This window comes from Gopherus evgoodei, chromosome 6, assembly GCF_007399415.2.
Source record: "Gopherus evgoodei ecotype Sinaloan lineage chromosome 6, rGopEvg1_v1.p, whole genome shotgun sequence".
Classification (NCBI taxonomy): Eukaryota; Metazoa; Chordata; order Testudines; family Testudinidae; genus Gopherus; species Gopherus evgoodei.
Window position 1 is genome coordinate 101,192,876 of NC_044327.1, and position 20,814 is coordinate 101,213,689.

Consider the following 20,814-nt stretch of genomic DNA (forward strand, 5'->3'; position numbering starts at 1 on the left):
AAACCCAGCCTTTTGGTGCTACGCCCTGAGGAGATGGCGATGGGCTGCTGATTACTTCTTGACAGAGACTGGAAATTAAAGGCTGTAGCTGTATAAAGAATTAGCTGAACTGCCCAGGGGGCAGAGAGCTATGAACTTATAACCATAGAGAGAACCCAGCGGTGGGTTTTGAAGGACTGACACCTACCGGAGCTTGAGATTGGAGTTAGGGGTAACCTTTGGTAAGCTTTTTAGTATGCATACAGGTTATTTATTGTTTTTTCATATTTTCTCTGTAACACTTTCACTTTAAGAATAAATGTGCTTACTTTTATAGATTATTTTAGTTTATAACTGGAAGCAATATACTGGAGAGAATATCATGGAGAGATAGCAAAGTGTAGATGCTAGCCATTTAGGCAGTCTGGCTTGCTGGGGATATCACACCTTAGGAAGGCAACTGTGCAGTTTTAAAGATTGCCCAGTAAGGAGGGACTGAGATGAAGGTCTCTGCTCTAGAGAGGTGGTGGCTGGAAGCCAGAAACCTAAAGCAGGTGTCCTTGGTGGATCACGGATGGGTTAAAAATGATCTCTAGTGGTTTCTCAGTTTTCTCTACTAATTCTTTACACTTATATCATCCACCTCTGCTATTTCATTCAATTTATCCAGGTGTTTCACTACTCTGTCACTAATCTTTTCAACAGAATTCTCCAGCCATTCACTATCAATTCTGCACTTCTCATTCAAAAGAAAAGATATTAGCTGCTGTCAGTGTCTGTTACTTCCATGTCCTCTATAAACTGGGTTCTTTACTTATTTAGTAGTGATCCTACCCATTCTTCTCTTTTTCTCTTAATCACAAACTCTTTTATTACTAGAGACCTCAATATTAACAGCATAAACTGACCTTTGCTATACCAATGCAAGTACCATTGAAGCCAAAAGACGTTGTACATGCATATCTGAAGGCAGAATTAAGTCTATAGTATTTAATTTTCCAACTATTTGTATTTATCTAACATAAAACATTAAACATAGTTGTAGATTTACCAAAGCAAGTATTAAACTGACTACTAGGAGATTTGTACTGCATTTATCCTTGATGCCAGCAGTTTTGTTCTTTTATCATTCCAAACAAATCTGCATTTACATTGGATGTGTTGGTGTTCATTTCTCAGCAACCTCAATTCCAGTTTAAACAGATAGGGTTAGGGCATGGAAATATATTGCATAATGAATACCAGAAAACTGGTAAGAAATGCATAAAGACACATGAAAGACTGCAGAGGAACAATAAGCAGCACTGTTTCATTAGCTGTGCAAAGTGCTAAGAAAAGACGGCTACTCACCTTTGTAACTGTTGTTCTTCGAGATGTGTTGCTCATATCCATTCCAGTTAGGTGTGTGCGCCGCGCGTGCACATTCGTCAGAAAACTTTTACCCTAGCAATTCAGTGGGCCGGCAGGTCGCCCCCTAGAGTGGCGCCGTCATGGTGCTCGATATATACCCCTGCCGGCCCACCCGCTCCTCAGTTCCTTCTTGCCGGCTACTCCGACAGTGGGGAAGGAGGGCGGGTGTGGAATGGATATGAGCAACACATCTCGAAGAACAACAGTTACAAAGGTGAGTAACCGTCTTTTCTTCTTCGAGTGATTGCTCATATCCATTCCAGTTAGGTGAATCCCAAGCCTTACGTAGGCGGTGGGGTCAGAGTGAAATGTGGCAGAATGAAAACTGCTGAGCCAGAGGTTACAGCATCTCTTGACTGTTGAACCTCGAAGCAAAGGTATGGACCGAGGACCAATGGAGCTGCACGACAGATCTCGTGGGTAGGAACACGAGCCAGCAAGGCGGCAGATGAAGCCTGAGCCCTGGTAGAATGCACGGATGTGGCTTGGGGAAATATGAGCCAAATCATAACAAGTGCGGATGTACGCCATCACCCAAGATGAGATCCTCTGAGAGGAAAACAAGCAAGCCTTCCCTTTGGTCCGCTACCGTGACAGAGCTGGGGCACCTTACGAAATGGTTCTGTCAGCGCAATATAAATGCGAGCACTCTACAGATGTCCAGGGAGTGCAATTGTTGCGCCCATTGCGTTGAGCTGTGGGTAACATGAAAGGCCGAAACCACCTTAGGGAGGAAAGCCGAGTGTGGTCATAACTGCACCTTGTCTTTGTGAAACCTAGTGTACGGCGGAACCACCGTAAAAGCTCTGAGCTCGGAGACTCGTCTGGCCGATGTAACAGCTACGAGGAAAGTTGTCGTCCAAGACAGGTATAGCAGAGGCCGGTTGCGAACGGCTCGAATGGAGGAGACATAAGTCTGGTTAAAACTAGGTTGAGGTCCCAGGTCGGGGCTGGGCGGCACACCCGAGGGTGCAAGCGCTCCAAGCCCTTGAGGGACCTCAAACCCATAGAGTGTGAGAACACGGAACGTCCACCTTAGCCTGGCTGGAAGGTAGAGATGGCTGCCAAGTGTACCCGCAGCGATGATACTGCCAGGTCCTGCCGCTGAAGGCCAGAGGCAGGCCAAATAGAGGGGATAGAGACCTCAGTAGGAGCAAGATTGAGCGTATTGAAGAAAACGCGTCCACTCGGCCAGGTACGTTGACCAGGTGGAAGGCTTCCTGCCACCCCGGCTCAGTTACGCAGCAGCCACACCGTGAGGCGAAGAGGCTGCAGGTCCAGGTGACGAAGCCTGTCGTGGCCCTGAGTGATGAGGTCTGGGTGGGGTGGCAGGGTAATTGGGTTGGTTATTGACAGGCTGAGCAACGTGATATATCAGTGCTGCCTGGACCACGCTGGAGTGATCATGATGATGCGCGCTCTGCCCCTGCGGAGTTTGAGTAGGACCTAATGAACCAGTGGGAACAGTGGGAAGGCATAAAGGAGTTGGCCTTTCCACGGCATCAGGAATGCGTCCAAGATCGATCCCCAGGAGATACCTTGGAAGGAGCAGAACATCTGGCATTTTCTGCTCTCACGGTGAGCGAACAGGTCTATGTGAGGAAAAATTTCCACTTCCGGAAAGCAGAACGCCTCACATGGGGCAGATTGACCACTCGTAAGACAGGAAAGACCTGCTGAGTCAAAGCGCCAAGGCGTTCCGAACGCCTGGGAGAAAGGACGTCACCAGATCCATCGAGTGGGCCATGCAAAAGTCCCAGAAATGGATGGCATCCTGACAAAAAGGGGGGGAGGACCATGTCCCTCCCTGGTTATTTATGGAGCACATGGCCGTTGCATTGGCTGTAAACACCGGGATACCACGGCCTTGCAGCTGCCACTGGAACACCTGGCACGCCAAGAGGACTACTCTCATTTTTGGGGCATTGATGTGGAATGCCAGCTCCCGAGAAGACCAAAGGCCTTAAGCTTGGAGGTGACCATGAGCACTCGAGCAGAGAGATGACGCGTCCGTCGTCAGGGGCAGTGAGGGCTGGGGCGGATGGAACCACATCCCTGCCCACACGAGGGAGGGAGTTAGCCACCACTCTAGGGAGCCTAAGGTGCTCGAGGGAATGGTGACTACCATGACCATTGGTTCCCTGTCCGGGCGGTACGCCGAGGTGAGCCGGACTTGGAGAGGATGGAGGCGGACCTTGGCGTGTTTGGTTACAAACTTGCGGGCAGCCATGGACCCAGGAGACTGAGACAAGTGTGAGCCGAGGTCGTTGGGAAAGTCTGCAGACCTCGGATGATTGTTGCCATCGCCTAGAACCGCGGCTGTGGTAAGCAGGCTCCGGCTAGATCGGAGACCAGGATAGCGCCTAGGAAGTCCAACCTCTGCGTGGGAACCAGAGTGGATTGCTCTATAGTAATCATCAGGCCTAGACCTGTGAATAAGACCGTGATGATGACCACGTGCTGAGTGGTTTGTGTCTCGGAGTCTCCTTGGATAAGCGAATCGTCCAGATATGGAAAAAGCATATCCGACATCAGCGAAGGTAGGCGGCGACTATGGCCATACACTTGGACAATACCCGTGGGGCTGTAGAAAGGCCAAACAGCAGGACCGTAAACCAGAAGTACTGACGGTTGGCTAGAAAGCGGAGGTATCTCCCGTGCGGAGGGAAGATGGTGATGTGAAAGTACGCGTCCCTCATATCGAGGGAGGCATAGCAGTCCCCAGGAGGCAAGGATGGGATAATGGTTCCCAGGGATACCATGCGGAACTCCAACCTTATCCTAAACTGGTTGAGACTGCGCAGGACTAGGAAGGTCTGAGACCTCCATTCGAGTGGGGGACTAGGGCATAACGGGAGTAAAACCCCTTGCCCCTTTCGTCCGTCGGCGTCTGCACCGCTTGTAGGAGGAAATGCTTGTGAGAGGGGTCCCTGAAGGAACAAATTAGAGGTGGTATCCATGCTCCACCGTGCGCAGGACCCAGCGATCTGAAATTAACTGGGGCCACGCCAGGAGAAAGCGGAATTGGGATCCTGGCCTGTGACTGGTACACCGCCCTCAGGCGCACCTTGGAAGGTTCGTCTTTGGTCCCAGTGGTAATTGCAAGGGACCTTGACCTTGGCTCTTCAGGGGTCCTGACGTATGTCTGCGACCACCTTGGCCTCGCCTTTTGCCAAAGTCCTGTCTCTGGCTAGGCACAGAGCATGGCGGCTGGGGACAGAAAGGCCTGCGTTTGGTCGCTGGCATATGCATGCTGAGAGAGTGCATTAGGACCCTGTTGTCCATCAGGCTTCGCAGCCTGGGGCTGTCTTTGCCGCGAAGAGGCCTTTACCAACAAAGGGTAAGTCCTGAATGGCATACTGCAGCTCCGGCCGGAGGTTTGAAACCTGAAGCCATGAGATGCACCTCATGGAGACACCAAAGGCCAGAGTCCTGGCTGCTGAGTCTGCTGCGTCCAACGAGGCCTGGAGGGACGCTCTGGGTACCTTTTTCCCCCGTCCTCCAAGACGGCAGTGAACTCTTGGCGGGAGTTTTGAGGGAGAAACTCCAGAAACTAAACTACCTTCACCCAGGTGCTATAATTATAGCAGCTAAGCAAGGCTTGTTGCTTTGCTACCCAGAGCTGCAGGGCCTCTGCAGAGCACACCTGGCGGCCAAGTAGGTTCATTCGCCAAGCCTCCTTCGGTTTCAGGGCTGGCGCCCGCTGGCCATACCAATACCTCTCCTTAACAGACTGAAAGACTAGTGAGCACAGAAGAGAGTGGACAGACGATTAGTCGTACCCCTTAGAGGGCACCATACCGGGTCCTCTACCTCTGGGACCTCCTCCATGGAGGTACTAAAAAAAAAACGGCATTGGCAGAGTCTCTGACTCTATCTGACCTTGCCCAACTCGGCACCGGAGACCGGCACCGGGGACCGGCACCGGTACCTGGAACGAGATCCAGACCTGCAACCAGAACGGTGCTGGGAGGTCGACCGAGATCTCGAGGCTCGGGGAGAGGCTACGGGAGTCACGGTACTTGTCTCAGTGCCGGGAGTCGGACCGGTGCCGATAGTAGCGGGTCAGCAAACGGGATACCGACCGGTGCGGCGAGTGCGACCAGTACCGATGAGGAAAACAGCACCGGGACTGCAAGTGGTGTCGGGCGTGCCGACAGGACCTGGAGCGTCTGCGGGACCGTGATCATGAACGGTGCTGCTCTGCTGTGCTGACAGAGGATGGTCATATGAAGAGACTGTATTACCCGCACCGGCGGTGCCGGGGTCAGGTAGCATCGACTCTGTCATGACAATGAGATCCCTCGCCGTTGGTAATGTCTCCGGCATGGAGGGAACAGCAGGATCAACCACAGTGCCTACTGGGGAGCTGTCAGGCACCGGATTCGACGGCCCTTGTGGGACCGGGATCGATGGTGCCGACGTCGTCGGTGCCTCAGCAGGTGTCGGTGCCGGGCGATCCGACTTAGACGAGCTCTCTGGCTGCGGTGCCGTTGGCACGGAAGCAGCAGGAGCAGGGGGCTCAACCACGGCGCGTGCCGGGGAGCCGTCAGGCACCGGATTCAATGGCCCTGTGGGACTGGAATCGACGGTGCCAATGTCTTCGGTGCCTCAGCAGGTGTCAGTGCCGGGCGATCCGACTTAGACGAGCTCTCTGGCTGCGGTGCCGTTGGCATGGAAGCAGCAGGAGCAGGGGGCTCAACCACGGCGCGTGCCGGGGAGCTGTCAGGCACCAGATTCGACGGCCCTTGTGGGACCGGTATCGACGGTGCCGATGTCATCGGTGCCTCTGCAGGTGTCGGTGCCGGGCGATCTGACTTAGATGAGCTCTCTGGCTGCGATGCGGGTGGCACGGAAGCAGCAGGAGCAGGGGGCTCAACCACGGTGCGTGCTGGGGAGCCGTCAGGCACCAGCGGGAATTGTAGGCTTTCTCGACCTCGGAGGAAGGGAGCGGTGCCGAGTCGACTTCGGTGCCGGCGACGGCCGGTGCCGAAAGGCCTTGGTAGTACTGGCGGGCCCGGTGCCAAGGAGGCGCTTCTGCCAGCCGCTTGATCATCGCTCGGTGCCAAAGGCGGAGGGGTAAGTGAAAGTCCTGCTCCTTCTTGTTCTCGGCTTAAAAGCCTTGCAAATGGGGCACTTAGCTGTCAAGTGTGATTCCCTGAGGCACTTCAAACAGGAGTCATGTGGATCTCCCGTCGGCATCGGCTTCTGGCATGCCGAGCCCATTTTAAAACCCGGTGAGCCGTGCATGGGCTCCGGCACCGGGTGCAGGGAAGGGGCTACTTCCTGAACCCCGCTAACCATACTAAACTAACTATGTTAGCAAAGAAAAAACGTATAACTATACAAATATATATATAAAAGGATTATAACGTAACTATATACGAGAACTACGAGTAGCTAGGGAAGTGGATGTCAGCTAAGCCGCGCTCCACTGTTCCAACGACCGACACGGGCGGTAAGAAGGAACTGAGGAGCGGGTGGGCCGGCAGGGGTATATATCGAGTACCATGACGGCGCCACTCTAGGGGGCGACCTGCCGGCCCACTGAGTTGCTAGGGTAAAAGTTTTCCAACGAATGTGCACGCGCGGCGCACACACCTAACTGGAATGGATATGAGCAATCACTCGAAGAAGAACTAGATAGTTCTGAATTCCAAATTTAGCTTTGCCATTCATTCAATGTGTGCTCTTGTCAAGCCATTTTATCCTTCTGCATGTTTGCCCATTTTATAATGAGGATAATACTTGCCAATCTACCTCCCAGGTGTGTTGAGGGTTAATTAGTTAATGTTTTACAGCAGTCTGAAAATGTAAAGCGTGTATTAATGCCAAGTACTGTTACTGCAAATTAAATATGTACAGTTAGTTTCAACTTCAATCATTCCAAAACTTTCTTATGAGAAAGGTATTAGATACTTACTGAATATTAACCTGAGCGTATTTTGTGTTATTAAGATAGGTAACTTTTCTTGCAGTCCATCTGCGAACACAACAGCCATCATAAAAATAAACGCAGGTAATATTTTTTATCTTGTCTGCGGAGACTGTAAAATGAGATAAAAACAAGAACTGATCTTCAGAAAAATAGCATGTTGTTGTAGTACATTTAATTTTTTCTTTTAGTACTTCTGATCTTCTGTAGATAACTTCCATAATGGCTTTTCTCATCTTAAGCTAATGGATTTCCTTCTTCAGTTGAACCAGCAGAACATTTACCTAGGAAAACTCTTAGTTATGTAGCGAATGAAAACTATTAAGATAAAAAACAATCTCTGCCCAAACCTGGTATAAAAATACTAACCAATGATGCAACGTAAACTGCATCTACTCTGCATCTAAGTTCAGTCTATGGCATTAAACAAACAAGTCAATTTCGGATTTGGATATTGTGGCATAGCCAGTTCTCCAGTAGTGGGGAAAAAGAAAAAAACAATTACTCACCTTTTCATAACTGTTGTTCTTCGAGATGCATTGCTCATATCCATTCCAATTAGGTGCGTGCACGCTGAGTACACAGTCATCGGAAAGTTTCTCCCCTAGCAGCACCCACTAGGTCGGCTGTGGAGCCCCCGGAGTGGTGCCTTCATGGCATTCAATATATGACCCTGCCAACCTGGTGCCTCCTCAGTTCCTTCTTGCCTGTTACTCCGACAGAGGGGAAGGTGAGTGGCTTTGGAATGGATATGAGCAACATATCTCGAGGAACAACAGTTACGAGAAGGTGAGTAACCTGTTTTTCTTCTTCGAGTGATTGCTCATATCAATTCCAATTAGGTGACTCCCAAGACTTACCTAGGTGGTGGGGTCAGAATTATGGAATTGCTGATTGGAGCTCCGCTCTGTCAAAAACTGCATCATCTCTGGCGTGCCGGACGATGGCGTAATGAAAGGTGAACTTATGTACCGAGGACCAAGTTGCTGCCCTGCAGATTTCTTGTATTGGGACCTAGGCCAGGAACACCACTGTTGAGGCCTGAGACCTCGTGGAGTGTGCCGTAAGAGCCGGGACTGGTATTTTGGCCAGCTCATAGCACATGTGGATGCATGATGTGATCCAGGAGGATATTCTTTGAGATAAGACCGGGAGCCCTTTCATCCAGTCTGCCACCGCTATGAACAACTGGTTGGACTTTCTGAACGGCTTAGTGCGCTTGATGTAAAATGCTAGTGCTCGCTGAACATACAGAGAGTGCAGCCTCTGCTCACGGCTACTGGCATGAGGCTTAGAATAAAAAACAGGCAGGAAAATGTCCTGACTAGTGTGGAAGTCTGACACAACCTTAGGAAGAAAGGCTGGGTGAGGTCTGAGTTGCACCTTATTCCTGTGGAAAAGCATACAAAGTGGGTCTGAGGTAAGGGCCTTTAACTCAGACACCCTCCTTGCTGATGTAATGGCGACCAGAAAGGATAATTTCCATGACCGACAGAGAAGGGAGCAAGTCACCAGTGGTTCAAATAGGGGGCCATTAGCCTGGAGAGCACCAGGTTAAGGTCCCACATGGGGACAGGCTGTTTGATCTGGGGATGTAGGTGTTCCAGACTTTTGAGGAACTGACCAACCATAGAGTTGGTGAAGACAGAGCATCCAGATGCTCCCGGGTGGAAGGCTGAGGTAGTAGTGAGGTGTACCTTTATGGAGGATGCTGTTCCAGGTGCAGAAGGTACTCTGAGAGGTACAGGTGCCTGACAAGAGGGTGTACAATGCTGGTCGCACCAAGTAAATTTTTTCTACTTTGCCAGATATGTGGCTCTAGTGGAGGGCATCCTGCTGATGAGTAGGCCCTCCCTTACTCCATGGAGTTCAGCAATGAAGCTTCCAAGCCATGAGGTGGAGGGACTGCAGGTCAGGGTGATGAAGGCAACGGTGGGAAGGAGAGGGAAGGAAAGGAAGGGACTGCAGGTCAGGAGAGGGAGAGGGAAGGGACTGTAGGTCGGGAAGGAAAGGCAACGTGACTGGAGAGACCACTGATAGTTCCAGGAGCGTGGTGTACCAATGTTGTCAAGGCCATGCTGGTGCTACCAGAATTATCTCTGCCCCATCCCAGCAGACCTTGAGTAGGACCTTGTGCATAAGAAGGAACGGGGGAAAAGGCATAGAGCAGGTGGCTTCACCAGGGTAGCAGGAATGCATCTGTGATTGAGCCTGGGCTGTTGTCTCTGGAAGGATCAGAACATTGGGTGCTTTCTGTTGCTCTGGGTGGCCAACAGATCGACCTGGGGAAACCTCCACCTTTGGAAAATGAGGTGTATGACATCCAGCCGGACGGACCTCTCGTGATTGTGGAAGGACTTGCTGAGGTGGTCCCCCAGTATCTTCTGAACTCCTGGTAGATAGGATGCTTCCAGGTGAATGGAGTGGGCTATGCAGAACTCCCATAACCAGAGGGCTTCCCGACAGAGGAGAGAGGACCGGGCTCCACCCTATTCGTTGATGTGAAACATGGCAGTGGTGTTGTCTATCAGAACTGCTATGCACTGACTTTGTAGTCGAGCCTGAAAGGTCTAGCATGCTAGTCACACAGCTCTCAGCTCCTTGATGTTGATATAAAGGGAGAGCACATCCTGCGACCAAAAGCCCGGCATTTGGAGATCTCCCAAATGCACACCCAGTCCCAGAGCTGACTCATTCATTACTAGGGACAAGAAAGGCTGAGGGCCTTTGAAGGGGACTACGAAGTATAGGAATCACCTGCGTGCAGGCTGAATAGCTATATGGAAGTATGTGTCTTATGTCAGGGCCAGCATACCAGTCTCCCAAATCCAGAGAGAGAATAATGGTGCCCCAGGAGACCATGCAGAACTTCAACTATACCATGAACTTGTTGAGTCCTCGCAGATCTAGAATGGGTCAGAGATTAAGAAGTATCAGGGAATAGAATCCCTTGCCCCTGAACTCCTGAAGAACCTCCTCCACTGCTACCCTGCTGAGAAGCGCCCGCACCTCCTGGATAAGGAGTTGCTCATGAGAAGGATCCCTGAAGAGGGATGTGGGAGGGAGGGTAGGAGCAGAGTTGAAGAGAATATCCCACTTCTACCATATGGAGAACCCAGCAGTCCAACGTTATTCGGGATCAACCACGGTAGAAGTGGGACAGATGATTCAAGAAAGATGAGGAAGGATCCGGAACTGAGGCTGGTGCACCATCCTCGGGCGCAACTTCAAAAGGCCTGCTTTGAACCCAACAATGAGACCTGGCCCTGCCCGGGTGGGGGTGTTGAAGGCTTTTGTCTGCCATTTCTGCCCCTTCTCTTATAAAATTCCTGCCTCGGCTGAGGAGGGTAGAAGCGCTGCTGCGGCTTGAAATGCTTACGTTGGGTTGCCAGGGTGTGCATACTCAAAGATTTCATGGTAGCCCTGGAATCCTTTAGGCTATGCAGCCTAGAGTCAGTGTGCTCCACAAACATCAAAAGGCAGGTCCCGCGTGGTCTGTTGAACCTCGGGCAGGAGTCCCGAGGCCTGCAGCCATGAGCTATGCCTCATGGCGATGCCCGAGGACAAGGTACATGCTGATTCCGCAGCATCCAATGAGGCCTGTAAAGAGGTTCACGCCACCGCCTTGCCCTCCTCCACTATCACTCCAAACTCCTCCCTAGATTCTGTTGGCACCAGCTCCTTAAACTTGACCATCGAGTTCCAAGAGTTGAAGCTGTATCTACTCAGAATTGCTTGCTGGTTGGCAATCCTGAGTTGCAACTCCCCCCACAGAATATACTTTGCGCTCAAATAAATCTAGGCACTTGGCATCCTTGGACTTAGGTGCTGGGGCTTATTGTCCCTGCCTCTCCTTTTCATTTACTGCAGCCATTACAAATGAGCAAGGTGGGGCTAGGAAGGAAGGCCGTCTCTCCTCAGCAGCTGAAGCCCTGGAGCTGGGGAAAGTCACCTCCATCACATTAGAAAGGTAAGACTACTGATATTATTATATGATTTGTGTGCTTTTATTTGTAGAATAAAAAAATGTTTACTTCTTTTTATATAGTGCTTTTGTCCAAAGCACTTTACAATAGTTAGCTAATGGTACAAACTTAATTTGGAAAGGTCATTACATGGTTTGCCGAGATGCTCAGCAATTTTCAGGTGTTCCACACAAAAATAAAAAAGTTCGAGAACCACTGTTCTATATTAAAGAGCCCATTATCAAATTTATGTTCCCCAGGTAGGTACTTATTGACTAAGCAAATCCCATTCACCTTTTCTTTGGTTAAACTAAGCAGATTGAGTGCCTGCAGTCTTTCACTAATAAGGCATGCTTTTTAATTCTTTGATTGTTCTTATGGTTCTTTTCTGAACCTTCTCCAGTTTATCAACATCCTTCTTGAACTGTAGACAACAGAACTAGAAATTGCATTTCAGAAGCAGTCACTACAGAGCCAAATCCAGAGATAATATAACCTCCCTACTCCTACTTGAGATTCCCAGTTACACATCCAAGGATTACATTAGCCGTTTTGGCCACAAAGTTGCACTCAGAGCTCACGTTCAGCTGATGCCAAATCTTTTTCAGATCACAGCTTCCCAGAATAGATTCCGCCATCCTGCAAGCATGGCCTGGATACTTTGTTCCTAGATGTCTGACTTTATATTTGACTGTATTAAAAGCCATATTGTTTCCGTGCACACAATTACCAAGCAAACCAAATTAAATGAAATAGTAAAAACACTCCAATTGCCCAACAGTCGCAGGTTTTATTGAATGTGTGTAGTCATCCCAAAGACATCCAAAGACTGGACATCAGGAAGTTGGTTTCAGAAAAGTAGTTCCAGTCTTAAATAGCACATTTTGTCTTGGGCTGGTCTTTAAAAAGGTGCTGGGCAGATTTTCAGAGGTAGTGGGCACCAAAAGCTCCCACTGATAGTCAGGATGTGCATACACTTATGATATACATTATTCTATCAACAAAATAGAACTGCACATTAAATTGCCCAGTCAAAACACAACGGTTATGGATTACTTTTAACATAACAATTAATATATGGACACAGTGTTTGCAAGAAGTGCCTTACTGGGTATTTTTCACTAGAGCTCAGCGGAGGATGGAATTTCCATTTCACAAAAGATTTTGAGATTTTAAAGTTTGGTTTCATTCTGAATTAGAACAAAACCTGAAAATTTCAAAATTCTTTTGCACAAGAAAATTCTAGAAATAAAAATTATTTCAGATTGACTTAAATGTTTCATTTTGACAAAAATTAATTGTTTTGATTTTTATATAACATACAATACAAAATTTTAAAAAATTCAAAACAATCATTTCAAAATGAAATATCAAAATATTTACATTTCAACATTTTTGGAAGAAGTATTTCAATATTGTCAGAACTTTTCCTCATATTTCTCCCTAACCAAAATTTGGCAAAACGGACGTGATTTTGCAAAGCATTTCAATTTCAACCAAACTATATATTCCAACAGAAAATGGTTCAACGTTTTTCCAACCAGCTCTAGACTTATCTTATCCTGTGTGGGTTCCTTTTACCTGTAATCTTAACTGTGAATTTCCTGCATTAGTAATACTTGGTTTTGGGTTAATAACATCCCAGTAACTTATTTTTTTTTTGCCCTTAAGGAGCTTATCAAATATGTACTTTCAAAACAGGCTCCATCTTAATGTAGTTTTTGTCTAGGAATACCCAGGAAATGAAGTTATTAATAACTTAATGAATTTACTCTATGGTCATCAAATACTGATATGTACATCAAATTACCTGATTTTATATCTTGCATAGAATGAAAATCCAATTTGTCTTCAACTAAAGCATCTTCCTCTCTCACATTAATATAATCTCGATCAAGGAATGGATAAAAAAAATAGCATATACTCTGATTTGTTCTTGGGCAATTATCATCACAAGATGTCGCCATAAAAATGGGTCTGTTACCAAAAACAAAGAGCAGAAAGAGGAAAACACTTAAAATAATTCTAAAATATAGAAAAAAAATATTTAGAGGCTATTTTCAACAGCTCTTCATTAAAATTAAAATATATACTACAATATATTTTCTCTCTAAATAATTTAATCTTGACAGCCATAATAGGAAGCATTTTATAAAGGTACTTTCCTAATTCTTCTGCAGAATTTATTGCAGAAGTTAATGGATTACTTTACCAAAGAAGTTTTTCCACTCACTCTGTTGTGTGTTTTCTGTATATCTATATTTTCTAAAAGTCACCATGTTTTTCATTATTTAAAACATGTTAATCATCTTCATGTTTAATACTCTCAGTTCTAACCTACTTACAATTCAGGAGGCTTATTAGAAGACCAATTAAAATTACTTAATTACTGGACTAGACTAGACCAGGTATCAAGACCCATTTTAGACACAGAATCATAGAAATGTAGGGCTGGAAGGGACCCCAAGACTTCACTTAGTCCAGTCCCCTACACTGAGGCAGGACCAAGTATACCTAGGCCATCCCTGATAGCTGTTTATCTAACCCAGGGGTTCTCAAACTGGAGGTCAGGAACCCTCAGAGGGTCGTGAAGTTATTATGTTGGGGGTTGCGAGCTGTCAGCCTCCACCCCAAACCCCGCTTTGCCTCTAGCATTTATAATGGTGTTATATATATTAAAAAGTGTTTTTAATTTATGGGGGGGGCAGTCACATTCAGAGACTTGCTGTGTGAAAGGGGTCACCAGTACAAAAGTTTGAGTATCACTGGTTCCAACCTGTTCTTAAAAACCTCTAATGACAGCGTTTCCACAACCTACTTTGGAAGCTTATTCCAGTTCATAACTACCCTTATAGTCAGAGTTTTTCCTAATATCTAACCAAAATCTCCCTTGCTGCAGATTAAACTGATTACTTCTTATCTGACCTTAAGTGGACAAGGAGAACAACTGATCATTATCCTCTTTATAACAGCTCTTATATTTGAAGACTGTTCTCAGGTGCCCCCTCAGTCTTCTTATCTCACAACTAAACAAACCGAGATTTTTTTTAACTTTTCCTGATGGGTCAGGATTTCTAAATCTTTTATAATTTTTGTTGCTCTTCTCTGGATTCTCTCCAATTTGTCCATATCGTTCTTAAAGTGTAGGACCCAACACTGGATATAATACATAGTACCAACTACAGCAGAACAATTATCTCTCGTATCTTAGGGCTGGTCTACACTACCGTGGTAAGTCGACCCAGGTTACACCACTTCAGTTACAGTAACTCCTCGCTTAATGTTGTAGTTATGTTCCTGAAAAATGTTACTTTAAGCAAAACGACATTAAGCGAATCCATCTTCCCCATAAGAATTAACGTAAAGGGGGGCAGAGGTAGGTTCCAGGGAAATTTTTTTCACCAAACAAAAGACTATTATACACATACACATACAGTATAAGTTTTAAACAAACAATTTAATATTGTACACAGCAATGATGATTGTGAAGCTTTGTTGAGGGGGTAGAGTCAGAGGGTGGGATATTTCCCAGGGAATGCCTTATGGCTAAATGATGAACTAGTACTCAGCTGAGCCCTCAAGGGTTAACACACTGCTGTTAATATAGCCTCACGCTCCACAAGGCACCACGAATGGAGAGAGGAGACACAACATGGCAGAGAGAGCCAGAGACACACACCGCGCGCGCGTGTGTGTGTGAGAGAGAGAGAGAGACACACACACCCTGCGTGAGAGCATGAGAGACAGAGACACACACCGCATGTGGGTGAGAGACACATGCAATGCCCTTTTAAGTACGCTGACTCCACTCTACGTACACTGCCTTTTTAAGTAGATCAGCAAGTTGAGACAACAGCTGCTGCCCACAAGCTCCCTGTCCTGAACCCTGTCATGTCCCCCCACTCTCTGTGGAGATGAGGTACAAGACCAGAGGCAGGAGTTTGTGGGGGTCTTCCTGCAAGCAGTGGACAAAGCAGGTGACTGACAAACATCATCATAAGGAAGCACTGTGCAACTTTAAACGAGCATGTTCTCTAACTGATCAGCAACATAACAATGTTAACCGGGATGACATTAAGTGAGGAGTTACTGTACATAAATAACATAATTGAAGTCGATGTAGCTTAGGTCAACTTACCGCAGTGTCTACACTGCGCTGTGTCGACGGGAGATGCTCTCTCGTCAACTTCCCTTACTCTTCTCGGGAAGGTGGAGTACACCAATCAATGGGAGAGCACTCTCATATTGATTTAGAGTGACTTCACCAGACCCACTAAATTGACACTCACTCCATTGATCGCAGTAGTGACAATCTACTGATAAGTGTAGGCATTGCCTTACATACAATACTCCTGTTAATACACCCAAGAATGATATTAGCCTTCATTACACTGTTGGAGTTACAATCAAGAACTACACTATGTGTTCTAACAAAATACAAATGCATTTATAATACTTATAATAAATAGTGGGGTTTACACTAGTTATGCTCCAAAGTGCTACAATGTACCCTTCTTATGAGTAAGCCCACACAAGTTCAAGGCATGAAATTAAAAATTTGTTGGTACTGCTTTGAGCAGGGGATTGGACTATATAACCTCCTGTGGTCTCTTCCAACCCTAATCTTCTATGATTCTATGACTTATTCCAAAGCATTCTTATGTGTAAGACATATTACTATAAAGTAATCTAATTTGGTGTAGCCAGACAGGATGGTAGGGAGTATGTTTTAAGTGATTTTTAGTTGAAAGCCTTGAAGAAAAAAATCATTTATTTATTCCCATAATAGATGCAATGACAAGGAAAGTTTCTTCACACTACTCCACCAAAATGCCTCCACCCTGACTTTGAAGCACAACATTTAGTGTGAAAAGGTGTTAGGTCTCCATATACATTCAGTTCTTGATTTCTTTGGTGAGATTGCAAATAAGGATATAAATGCCAAATTATTATATGGATATTTGCCCATTAAATAGTGGATTAAAAGCATTAATTCATTTCACAGATGAGACTAACAAGATAACAGAGTAGAATAACTTTTCTCATTACAGGCCTCAAGTTAAACGGGTGACCAAACAGTGACAGTCTTCATCCACCATAGCCAAACTCATATACTTACAGCTTTCTGATAAGAGTATATTTTGTTGTAAGATAGGTTTCGTTTCCTGGAATCCAACTGCAAGTAAATTTAACATTGTAATGGTAAATGCAGGAAATATTCCCTGGTGTGCTTGGTGGAACTATAATCAGATAAAAAAAGAGAATTAAACTCTAAGACAAAAACATATAATTTGAATACTGTACAGAAATAGTATGATCTCAGCCAGTCAAAAGACTTAGCTTCATGGCAAATTTCAGTAGATTTACAATATGCATATCCCTACTTGGACTCACTACTGCCCTTAGAACTCAAACAAATGTTTTAAACCAAATTAATTCTCAAAAAATATATAACTAACCATTTTGGTATAACAAAAAACAGCAAGCTTGAAAATACTTTCAGTAGCAATCTTATCTTGGGCCAAAAAACACATAGACCTTCAGTCTCAAAGTTTATTTTTCTCAGATATATATTTGTGATTATCTCTCTAGATATAGATATACAGATAGATATAGATATATCTTACTTGCCTTGTAAATAAGATGCACCCTCAAGTTTTCTACTATATTACAAAAACAAACCATAGAACTAGTGATAATATGATGCAAAGGCAGGGAATTAACTCCCTTCTTAGACTTCCCACACGTGTACTGAGTTGGGGCTGAAGGCCAAATTAACTGTTTGGAATAAAGGAAGGAAACTCCTTTAAAAGTGTAGTAGTCAGAGAGAGAGGCAGCCAGCTTCTGAAAAGGCAGAGTTCCTACTGGTTCCTTCTCAGCATTTTTGACTCCACATCCAGTAACATCACTGATCTAAGGACCTTGCATGAGCTTCTGAGGGTTGGGAGAGTTACCTATATTATTTGTCAGCATCTCACACTAAAGAGATCACTGATTTCCTTCATCTCCTAAGAGCTAGGATACCCCTCCCCTAAAAAGGAAACCTGCTGTAACCTTTAAAGTCGGGAGGCATCTAGGATAATGAGACTCCAAAGAAGTTTCTGTGTCAAAACCAGGCTCCCCGTACGGAGGAATGGGAGCTGGGTAGGATGGAACTAGTCTCAATGGAGCAACCCAACTGAAGTACCCCTCAAACTAAAGCTGCCCTCCCCCACCCCAGATAACAAAAGCAACGAACCTCTCCTTTAATAAAGTGCTTGTGGAACACTGGACTTCCTGCCTTCTACTCTCCTCTCTAGTGGTGGACTTCGCTGCACTAATCCTTGGATCCAAACTTGACTGAAGTATTGGCCCCCTCCAGTGCTTAATTTGTACTGAAAGAGGTGCCAGAGTTCAAGCAACTAGATGCCAGGTCTCAAGCAACCTTTTCACTTTCATAGCTGATGCGGCAAACCCAGAGGTGCCATGACTCAGCCCCAGCAAGCCCTGCCAGAAATTAAGCACTGGCCCCCTCTCACCCCTAAGCAAAAATCTGTAGATCCTGCCTTAATTCATCCCCAGTCATAGGAGCTTTAGACTGAAATGCATGTTTGTGCAAACAGTCATCACTTTCAGACAGCTTATAGGACAATTATAATTTGCTGGACAAGAGAAGCTTACTCAGTATCTTCCCTGGAGATTGTTAGGGTAAGGTAGACTAGATGCAACATTTTAGCATCCAAGAGCTTGAACAAAAGCCCACAGAAGTCAAGAACTATGAACACGCATCAGCAGGGGAAGCAGGTATTCTTCTGTCGTTTCAGAAAAATAGAAAAAATGCTTGTACGTAGATGTCCTAAAAATACAACAAACTAACAAATGGACTAATAATTTTAAAACATTTAAAAGTTGTCCACTATAACTATTAAAGGTATTGTTTACATTAGTATCTTTTAAAACCATTTAATTTCAAATTCATGTATTTCTACTTACAGCCAGATTTAACTTCAGTGTGAACCAGCAATTGTTCTTTATCTGGATATTTAATGAAGCATTTCACACATGCACTTTCATGGGTGAAATTATGGATGGTTACACCAGCAACAGTTTCATTGATAATGTTGTAGTTTTCTTGTGCAATCAAATTCTGATTCAACTTCCAGATAATATGACTTGCATTTCTGTAAGGCATGTCGTAGTTTCCCAGAATGCAAAGAAGTTTTAAGGTTGAACCTCTTTCAATTTCAGGAGACTCAGGAGAAATGCAAGCATTTCTCATAGAATTTCTATCTGGAAAAAAAAAAAAGAAGTCAGACTATGGGTATGTCTACACTGTAATTAAACACCCATAAACACCCATAGCTGGCCCGGGTCAGCCAACTCAGGCTCGCAGGGCTTGGGCTAAGGGGTTGTTTAGCTGTAGTGTAGATGTTTGGGCTCTCTGGGCCCCCACAAGGGGTGAGAGTCCCAGAGCTTAGGCTCCCGAACATCTAAACTGAAATTACAAACTAAATACTTCATTAGTTTTATTTTTCCATGTATGTAATGGCTGTAGTTGCCACTGGATCATTAGATGATCCTGAATGGGAGAACAAGCAATTCACATGATAATCTCCATTAAAATGCATTCCTTACTACAGTAAAGCTTGAGAACTCCTGGTGTTAAATTTACACAGTATCCTACTTCAGTTCATTCAAACAGGTGGAGCACCTTGTAAGTTAAACTATTTTTCCACTCAAATGTCATTCCCAGATCTCAAGGAACAGTTGTCACCACAATCAGCAACCAGGTCCTGCATTAAGATAATTCATTCATTAAAAGGTGAAATACATTTCTCATACTAACACAGAAGTGAAAGAAAAAACTTGAAACCCCAAACTAAAGTAGCAATAAGTACAGAACCATAATACATTGTTGAAATAGTATGTCCACAGTCTGATTCCAGAAAATCCTCTTAAATATATCTCCTATCCCTCTGTTCTGGTCCTATTTGACAATTAGGGATTCAATTATGTGCAAAGCAAAAATTGCCAGAGCACTAGGTGGCAGGCTGGAACTTACTAGTGCCTAAGAGCCATGTGGACCAGCATTCAAGACCCACAGACCCTGACACCACCTGCATCCTCAATAATTGTCTACATACTAAGATGGGTGAACTTGAGTGCCTGGTATTAAATGAGGATATTGATATAACAGGCATCACAGAAACTTGATCTAATGATGACAATCCATGGGACACCATAATATCAAGGTACAAAATATATAGGAATAACAGAATAGATTGGGCTAGTGAGAGAGTGACACTATAGGTGAAAGCAAGCATAATGTCAAATATAGTAAATATCTTAAATAAATCAAACTGAACCACAGAATCTCTACAGCTAGAAATTCCATACTTGAATAGTAAGAGTAGAACAGCAGGAATATACTACTGACTACCTCATCAAGATGGCAATAGTAATTGTGAAATGCTCAGGGAGATTTAGAAAAACTACAAAAATAGAAAACTCAGTAATCATGTGGGATGTCAACTATCCCCATATTGACTGGATACATCATCTCTGGATAGCATGAAAAAATAAAGTTTCTAGACACCATTAATGCTTCTTGTAGTAGTTAGTCTTGAAACTCACAAGGGGAGAGGCAATTCTTGGTTTAGTCCCAAGTGGAACACAGGATCTTGTCCAGGAGGTGAATATAGCTGAACCACTTGGTAATATATATAATTAAATTTAACATCCCTATGGGAGGAAAAATACCAAAGAAGCCCATCACAGTAGCATTTAGCTTCAGAAAGTGGAACTACACAAAAATGAGGAAGCTAGTTACATGGAAATTAAAAGGAACAGTCACAAGAATGAAATGCCTGCAAATTGCATGGGAACTTTTCAATAACACCATTATAGAATCTCAAATTAAATGTATACCCCAAATTAAAAATAATAGGTAAGACGACCAAAAAATGCCACCATGGCTAAACAGAGTGAAAGAGGCAATTAAAGATGAAAATTTGAAGTCAAATCCTGCTGAAGAAAATAGAAAGGAACAAACTGGCAAATCAAGTGTAAAAGTATAATTATGCAGTCCAAAAAGAATTTGGAGAGCAATTAGCAAATGACTCATAAACTAACAGCAAAAAAAATTTTAAGTACATCAGAAGCAGGAAGCCTGCCAATCAGTGGAGCCACTAAACAACTGAGATGCTAAAGGAGCACTCAAGAAAGACCAGGCCACTGAGAAGAAGATAAATTACCATAAATCTTTGCACAGGTATTCACAGCAGATCATGTGGGGGAGATTCCCCACCGGAGTCATTTTTAAGAAACAAATCTGAAGAACTGTTTGTAACAGAATACACCCCTATATTCACACCATACACCTTATTGTAATAATCTTTGTGCAAAGCATGTTTTTCAAGGTATAATTTCAAAACTCATAATTTGCTGATCAATATTGTTCCAGTAAATGTGTGGCAACATTGTATGTGAAGTTATAAAATTCCCCTGCATGGTGTTATTAACACATGTTCCAAATGTCACAGCCCT

General features: G+C 44.9%; 1 protein-coding gene across 1 annotated transcript in view; it reads right to left on the reverse strand.

The window, feature by feature from the left end:
• IL31RA (interleukin 31 receptor A) overlaps nt 1-20,814 on the reverse strand; it is an 88,824-nt gene that overhangs the window by 45,591 nt on the left and 22,419 nt on the right. Inside the window, 4 exon segments of the mRNA XM_030567313.1 lie at nt 7,313-7,436; nt 13,100-13,266; nt 16,409-16,529; nt 18,262-18,558. Coding sequence (XP_030423173.1) covers nt 7,313-7,436; nt 13,100-13,266; nt 16,409-16,529; nt 18,262-18,558 — 709 coding nt within the window.